The sequence below is a fragment of the Macadamia integrifolia genome, chromosome 2, assembly GCF_013358625.1.
Source record: "Macadamia integrifolia cultivar HAES 741 chromosome 2, SCU_Mint_v3, whole genome shotgun sequence".
In the NCBI taxonomy this organism is placed as follows: Eukaryota; Viridiplantae; Streptophyta; class Magnoliopsida; order Proteales; family Proteaceae; genus Macadamia; species Macadamia integrifolia.
In genome coordinates this window covers 40,741,421-40,750,125 of record NC_056558.1, presented here as the reverse complement: position 1 = coordinate 40,750,125, position 8,705 = coordinate 40,741,421, and the positions used below count along the sequence as shown (strand labels likewise).

The following is an 8,705-nucleotide window of genomic DNA, read 5'->3' as shown; positions in this document are numbered from 1 at the left end:
AAACTATGACATATATGTGCATAAGTGACTTACTAGTTTTTCATGGGTGTGGGTTGATAGTGATTCTTGGTCCCAGCTCCAGGATGTTAATGCAAAACGAATTAAACGAAGTGGTTGAATTTCATAGAAAAATGCAATCTTTTGTTTTAAAATATAAGTAAAAAGGTATCAGTTGAGGGGGGGGGGTGGTTTCTAAAATTAATGATATGTTTATAGCCTTAGTCTATGTATTCTTAATGTCAATGATGAGCTTCTTGTTTGTTATTTGTATTGGTTGATGTGGCCAAAATGTTATGTCATATCAGGATATTGATTGAAGCATTGACTTATTATTTTTATGCGTGATTAACGGAAATATTTTGATACATTTCAACCAAAATATGAAAGAAATCCCTGTGAATGAATCGCTTTGCTTGTCTAGTATACATATCTTTGTCATCTTACTTGGTTCTTCAATGAGCAGCAAATAAGGATGCTATAATTTTCATTAAAAAAATACATGCAAGATTACTTGACTCTATAAAAATGTATCTTATTAGAGGGGAAGGTGGTGGGTATAAATTGCTGCATTGTGATTAGATTTTCTGGAGCTCAGCAAGCAATATCAATGGCTTAAGAATTTCTTAGGAGATTCTATAATCTTGCTATGTGTGAGGTTGTTTCGTGAGCAACAATCTTAAGTCATTTGTCCTGATAGAGTAATAGGTACCTGAAATGATGGTAATAAAGAAATGAATATTGAAGAAACCATACTCAACCCTGAAACTATGTCAAGATGACACAGGAACAGGATGATCCTGAATGTTGAGCTTGCTTTTTCTTGACTCCTTCCATGCATTTTGCTCAAATGAGGACTTGGATATGATTTGTTAAATCAGATGATGCTGTGGCTGTGAATCACAGTTCTTCTCATGGTTGCTTGAATCCTTGTTATGCCATTTAAGATACTTCTGTGGTTGCTCACTATTTTCATCAACCTTGATGCTCACTATTTTGAAAGTAGCTCCCCTTCCACCCACCCCTCAAAAAATATGCACAATAGATCCCTGTTTAGTATCGTGGCCCTTGCACCAGCGCAGGGGCGAATAAGAGCACATACATGGACATCAACATGGATGGGATTTTTTATTGCATGGGGGTCAAGGTGAATTTTGACCAGGCTGTGTTCTTTTTCCCAAAAAATATATACATATATATATATATATGCACATAAGACACATTGGGTAATGGTGCAGTTCTCTTCTTTCTCATTTTTTAGAAACTATAATGCCAAAATGATAGCTTGAGAGCATGAAGTTTTGGAAAGTGTGGTTTCATGTATTGATGTGGTTGCAGAATACAGTAATCTTGTAATCATTTAGATAATTTTGATCCATTGTTTGTTAGCTTTCCTTTCATTTGTTCAACTTGTTCCATTTTTTGTTGGTGTCCTGAATGTAATGATGTGGCATTTTTCTTGGAGCAAGTAATTCTTTGTGACTTGTGTGAAAGTAATGAGCATGCCAAATTATGTCTGTTTACAATGTGGCGTTTCATTAATGCAATATGGCTCTGATCTCTCTTTGTTGGTTTCAATTATACTTTTTCATGATTAAACTGTATTTATTTCATACTTGTTTGACAGGGCTTCAAAGTCACCAAACAGAGTCTATGGAGGTCCACTCCAAGTTGGCTAGCTGTCTCAGCAAACAGACATCCATCTGCTGGGCATTTCATGTCCAATCAACAGAGTCTTGGCATCCAGCTTGCTCAGCTCAGCCGAGATGCGTCTGCAGCTGTAAGTGTCTTTCATTGAGTGATTTTCATGGGGTTAAGGTTTCAGACATCTGGATCTTCCCCCCAGCCGCCCCTTCCAGAAAAAAAGAAAAAGTGTGTGGGTGCATAAGTCAGCCCCTTGAAATGATCCAGTCCTTGGTCCACAGGGTGCAGCACGCCGCATGAGCACACAAAGAAAGAATGTGGAAGTTGAATCAGTTGGCGTTGCTGGAAAATCGGATTCCCAACGAGTGAAGAAGTATTTCCGTCTAGAGGTATTTTACATCTCTACTGAAGGATTGACTACCGATGTTGAGGTGTAATGCAATGGGAAACTGCACTTCTCTTTCTTACCCATGGCCTTTTTCTTTTTTTATGCGTTTGTTCGTGGGAGTGGTGTTGTTTTCTGTTCTTGCAACTGGTTGTTTCTTGACATTTTTTCCCTGTTATTTATTTATTTTTTTTAATTCATGTGCTATTTTTTTTTTTTTTATTATTATTTTTTAAAATAAACAACAATTCTATAAAGGAGCAAAGCAACCTAATGTAACATGGATTAAGATTGGATGTAGTCTGCTACAAATTTAACCTATTCGAATCATTGAGTGTTTGTTATCTTTGTAACTGCAGTTTTTGGAGAAAGAGCAAGAAGAAGAAATGGATGACGATCTTGATTTCCGAGCACTTGAAAATGGCTTTGTGAGTTTGATTATATTTGTAGAATTTTTATACCTAACCTTTCTGTCATTTGACTGTTTTTACTTCCCTGTTGTACAACAGGTTGCAATTACTCCTCTATCTTTATCATCAAATGTTGCACCAGATACTCAGTCATCTGCTTGTGAATGGATTGCTGCCATTGTTGCCGGAGACCAATAAGGTTTCTTGGATTGACATGGTTGGTAATTCGGTGTACATTTGGAAGTGGGGTTATTTTTTTCCTTTTAAGTTATCAATTTAGTGTTCAAATTTATTCTGATTTCTGCTGTCCCTCCCTTTGCCTCCCTCCCCATCTGTTCGTTCATCTTGCATGCGTTTGAAGCTTGTACTTCTTCTTGTACTTCTTCGCTGTTTACTTACATGTTGGGTATGATGTAAAATCTCCTGTTGGTGGTCATCTTTGTCTTTTTTTCCTGATACTGACAATTGTGTGGTTCAGTATGAAACAATTGTGGTGTTCCTGTTTTAGTTCTGATGAGGTGAGTTGGTTTGTTTGTAGCTTTTGATGAATACTGTAACAGGGTCTACATTTTTTCTTCCACCATCCCCTCCCCCAATACTGGGTTTTGCCTCAATAGGGGTTTTTTTTTATTGACATTTATGTTGTATTTTATTTTGTTTTTTACTGGAAAGCAAGAAGGAAATATTTTATTTGTACTTAATTTCCCCTCCTACCTTTTTAATTCCGACATGTTTATTTAATTTTTTGGGTGATTAGTCTGAATCAAATATCTTTATATGTTATAATTTTCTATGATAGACACTAGTTGGAGTATTTGATTTGGCTTTGGCTCCAAAAATCACTTCCTTCAGCAGTGTTAGAGTCAAGTAATTGGATAATCTGGCCTATGGAGATCAGATCTGAATGAACCAGTATGGTTTTGGTTCACTTGCCCATATGACTGGTCTAACTAATCAGCAGAGTGGTTGGGAATTGGGAGTTTGGACTGAAGGTGTTCAATATTTGTGAGGTCAAACAGATAATCTAGTTGGAGTATCTTTATATGTTATAATTTTCTATGATAGACACTAGTTGGAGTATATGATTTGGCCTTGGCTCCAAAATCACTTCCTAGCAAATCCTACAAATAGGCCATTTCTGTTCGCAATTTAATGGTTTGGTTTTGGTTTGGCCTATTACTAGATCAAAACTAGTTCTGCTCATTTGAAACCGGACCAAACCCTTTTGCTTAACTAATGAATTAAAGGGATCGAATTGTCATGATCAATGCTCTAGCTTAGTAGCTCTCTTGTATATATATGGAGAGCAAGAGAAAATACGATCTGGATCTTCTGCTCAATGATTCACCCCTACATGAGAAGGGACTTTAGCTTAGGTATCTTCAACGTCCCAATCAATTGATCTATGATTGGAGAAATAGGTTAAGGGAAAGGGTTGCCCAAGATATGGGGGAGGAATCTGTACACCGGGCTATGGTCGTGAAAAGAATGGAATAATCCCCATTGAACTCGCATAAAGGCTATGATAAGAAAGGGAAAGGCTTACACATGATGCTACTGTGGGGAGGATCTGTACATCGGGCTAAATAGCCCTGCAAAGAATGGTATAATCCCCATGGAGCTCACATGAACGTTAGAATAAGAGAGGGTGTTAGATTGAGTTACACGCCGACATATTTCATTTAATTCATTATGTGAGAATGTTCATGTAGTTCGTGGATCTAGTGCATACGTATTGGTTGCAGCCTCTACTTGTAGAGCAGGCGTCAAGAGGAGTGTGAAAGGTCTAAGAATCAACTCCTATCACATGTATTCCCTCCCCCTTTCTTATATGATTCAAGGTATTGTTATCAGATAGGTTGGGCGGTTGATTGGTATCGGTATTGGTCGTGGCCGATATTACTACTTGAACGGTCTCTAAGTCAGAATCCAGGTTAAAGAAGTGATGCATGTGCCCACCAACTTGCGACGGGGTGAGATTCAATCCTGTGTCGCATCGATTTGTCAAATAATAATAATAATAAATAAATAAATAAAAGGGTCTGATCCGACCCGATATGATGCTACATATAGGTTTTGAAAGGGAATGATAACCAATCCGATACCGTGAACCAAATCCTTGTACTTCACAATAAAAAAAATGGGGCTTTTCATAGGTGGGGAAAAAAAAATAAAGGGAACGACAACGACCTTAAACCTCTAAACCCTAGTTTCCGTTCAGGATCAGTCGGAATCGGATAGACTGAAATTGGGACCGGCCTCTGCCGATTCTGATCCGCATGGGCCCAAATTGGCCAATCTGATCCGATACGATTCTTCAAAGTTCCAAACTCCTCCGATGTGAGCCATTCTCGTCTCTTTGCAGACTGGGGGATTCTCTTTTACCTTAAATCAAGTTGAGGGTTTTGACACAGATTGTCAGTGTCCTGGACGAAAATCGAAAGATGTCGTCGAAAACCCTAGCCCAAGCTGGTGCTTCTCTTGTGAATCGCTTCTTAAATCTTCATCTTCAACGCCTATCTAATTCAAATATCAACCTCTGCTCGCGCAGCTCTGACATCTCTCCTAAGCTTACGCCTTCCTTTTCCGAGTTCCAGAATTCACTACGTTTTCAAAAGGTGGCTGCTGTAGAGTTTCCCTATCCATGTGGCCTTCCTTCGCTCCGTTTCTTCTTACCAGAAGGTAAAAATTTTTGTTTGCTTTAGGTTTTATTCTCTCTGAAATTCTAGCATAATGATTAACTGGGTTCTTGTTTTAATGTTGTTAATTTTCAATTCAATTTATGTATTCTGTTTCTCTGTCTATTTTTCCATCTTCATTTTTTATTAGTTTCTGGTGAAATCAGTAAAATTGTGTCTATAATTGGAGAAGATAGTAAGTTACTCGGTCTTGATATTATGGTTGGGTTTTAATTGAATGGAAAGGTTCTAAAGGGCTCAGAGTACAATGGTGTTCATTATCCATCCATTGAACTGTAGGGATCATCTCATCTGGGTATGAGGTGAGATTGCTCATTCTCATTGGGGACCAATGCTCGTTAATCTTTGCGCACGTAATTTCCCAAGTCTGGAGTTGGTCTGGCGGGACCATGAAAACTGGGTCAATATTTTCATCTGTTCTTCATTTGTGTTGATAACTCTGGTTCCTTGTTCCTGGTTAAAATAAGAGACTCGAGCAACAATAAATTTTTAACCCATGTATTGAGTGATAAGATATGGAAAGAAAATTTCATGATAGAATCATAGTATATTTGTTAGGGATTTTTCACTTTTAAGGGTTGTGAGAACAATAATTATCTTCTGGGGAAAAAATCTTAATGAATCACTAATGCCAGCGAGGGTTAAGGAAATCCCTAGGCGTGTATTAATGACTATATGTAATGTAGAAATGATAATTTATTTAACTATGTGTATATGTCTACTCCTTGGACCCAAGAAAGAGCTTGGATGCATAAGCGGCGCTAGGTGATGCCTTGACAATATTTTCTCATTAGATGAATTTATGTATACTATAATGGAGCTGGTTTTTGCTGATAAGGAGGTGCCTTTGGGCTACAAGATGGTTAGGTTTTCTTTGAGAAACATATAGTCAATCAAATATTAGGTATCTTATCTATTGAAAAGAGAGGTAGGGGACATCAGATTCCAAATGTTGGCTAAGGTAATAGATGAACAATCAGCACTCTCAAGAAACATGTACATTCATCGTTAATGAAGGCACACCTTTGGTGACAAATTCCAAACAATTTGCGACAAAATGGGATGTGTACTGTGTTGTTCAGGGGCTTAAATGTTTGGCATGTTTTCTCTATTTTGATACTTTAAGGGCTTGAAGGATGTGATCTTCTATAGGAAAGGCTACATGGATGTAGTTTTTAGCACCTCACAAGCTGCTAATTTGCAAGTTGTTCTTTTTCTTTGTAAGCACATATGAACATTAGAAATGATTTTTTTGTGATGTCTGCTCTATGGATACCTGATGGTTGGGAAAAATTCTTTTGGATGAGGATTTTGAATTTCAATCTTGGTCTCTTTATATGCATCTAATGGTAGGATGATCCGTTACTGGATTGGGGACTTGAGTTCCTACATTTGTTTCTTTTGCTCATTGGTCATATTTTTTGCATTTGTCTTCAGTCCTCATGCCCTTAATTTATTTCATGCTCATGAAGCATTCCATTGTTGTCCTTCTGGTCAAATATCAGTTAGCTGTCGTTAGTTACTATATTAGCACATGATCATCTTGTAGTCTAGATTGTTTTGATATGATGATGTCAGTTTATGTCCCAAAGGGTCATGCCTTCTGATGAGGAATCAACAACTCAGTCTATTCAAAACTAAGTGGGGCCTGCTACATGGATCTGTTAGAGGGTTAAAAAAAAAAGAAGAGACAAGGTAGCGCCGCAAGAACATCCCACCTACAAGCTATCGGTAACATGAATCTTTGCCCTCCAAACAACTCTATTAGCATTTATACTAGAGTCCGGACCTAGCTTTTGCATGTCCTTCCTCACAACATCATCAAAGGTCATTTTAGGCCTACCCCTAACTCTTTTTGCTCCTTCCATCTGGATTTGATCACTCCTTATTGGGGGCATCCCAAGGCTTCCATTGAACATGGCCATATCACTTTAAACGACATTCTCGGAGCTTGTTCTCAGTCGGGGAAACTCCCAAATCAGTTCTAACCTGTCATTCTTTGCCCTATATCTCCTAGTTTTGCCACACATCCATCTCAACATCCTCATCTCTACAACCCTCAACTTATCTTTATTTCTTGACTGCCCAACATTCTGTCCCGCAATAGTTTTGTACAATTTCCCTTAAGGATAAGTCTATCTCACAACACTCCGGATGCACCTCTTCACTTCATCCATCCTACTTTAATTCTGTTAGAAACATCATCTTCTATATCCCCCTCCTTGTTTACGGTTGACCCTAGATATCTAAAATAGTCGCTTTGCAGTATCTCTCTCCTTTTTGATGAGGAATCAAAGGTTATAATAGGCATAGGAAGGAGAAGGTATAATACATTTGAATTTCTGAGCAAAGGAAGGATATTAGCTACTATTCCTGTTGCTTTGGCTGTAGCTTCACTTCTTCTATTTATTAGTTGAATCATTGTCTTATGGTTACACTTAGCTGGTTATCTGTAGTTGTCATGGCATCTAGGCGATCCAAGGCGTTGGAGGGGGCCTGGATACAAGGCGACCCTAGTTGTCAAGGCATCCCATATGAATAGTGATATGGTAGGATAATTACATGAGATGGCCGGTGGTTGCAGAGGTTCTGGATTCACTTGGCATCACGTTGGATAATGAAGGATTCAACTCCATTTATTTTGGGATATAAGCTTGGTAGCTGAGAAGGACCATAGTAGTGCGAACTGGCATTCTAGATTCCAATCACTTTGAGTAGTTTCTATGATTCTTGGATGTACACCCTCCTATTTGGGGAAACTTTCAATTCAGTGGTGGGAATTGGATATGGAGATTACATGTAAAATTCCTATGATGCTCTTAACTAATTCAACATAAAGTGAAACCGACTTTGGGACACATGTTACAGTGGAAAAGTGTTTTCTCAATATTCTTCTTTGAGAAACAGTTGTTATTTGATAACAGATGTCTAAAAAACAGTTGTTGCTAACATGACATTGCAACATGTCCAAGTATAGAATAAATGTTTTTTGCATGGGTACTTATGTTATAAAAAGAAAATAGTCTCTTTATATGAAGTGTGTTGTATGTACTCCAGGAGCTTCCGTAATCTGGAGGAAAAAGAAAAAAAGAAACAGTTGAAATTTGTTTCCTTTGCCCTCACCTTTTTTTTTGGGTCTTGTTTTTTAATTCATTTGCTAAACCAAAAATAAGCTTTTGTTTAAAAAACTGTTCATTCTAATCTACGCCAAGCATTGTATGGCCATGTAGGCAAAATTGAGTTTGGTGTAGCTTAGTATAAAACACCTTTTTTAGGGGGGAGTAAAACTTGTCATTTCACATGTGTATTAAAAAAAGGGTAATTTACAACGCCACCCCCTGGAGAATGCCAATATTATAAGGACACCCCCTCTCTTTCACCAAATTGGACTCGGACCCCCTGCCGTCAGTTAACATTACAGAATATACCAAGAATGTTGATATCAGCAGTTCATATTTTTTTAAAATACCATTTTACCCTTAAAAATAGGGGAGTGCCGAAATTGCCCTTAAAGATTTTATTCCCAAAATCGATTGAAGAAGAAAACCTAACTCACAACCTAACTTTGAG

The 8,705-nt window shown here is 37.8% G+C and overlaps 2 protein-coding genes across 2 annotated transcripts in view; both read left to right on the top strand.

Moving 5' to 3' along the window:
• LOC122067486 (5'-nucleotidase SurE-like) overlaps positions 1-3,137 on the top strand; it is an 8,573-nt gene extending 5,436 nt beyond the window's left edge. The window contains exons 7-10 of the mRNA XM_042631337.1: positions 1,625-1,777; positions 1,923-2,030; positions 2,386-2,454; positions 2,536-3,137. Coding sequence (XP_042487271.1) covers positions 1,625-1,777; positions 1,923-2,030; positions 2,386-2,454; positions 2,536-2,634 — 429 coding nt within the window. The 3' untranslated portion in view covers positions 2,635-3,137. The remainder of the gene's footprint in view (positions 1-1,624; positions 1,778-1,922; positions 2,031-2,385; positions 2,455-2,535) is intronic.
• Positions 3,138-4,636: 1,499 nt separating this feature from the next.
• LOC122067494 overlaps positions 4,637-8,705 on the top strand; it is a 5,836-nt gene continuing 1,767 nt past the window's right edge. Inside the window, exon 1 of the mRNA XM_042631343.1 lies at positions 4,637-5,118. Within this exon, the coding sequence (XP_042487277.1) occupies positions 4,881-5,118 (238 nt within the window). The 5' untranslated portion in view covers positions 4,637-4,880. The remainder of the gene's footprint in view (positions 5,119-8,705) is intronic.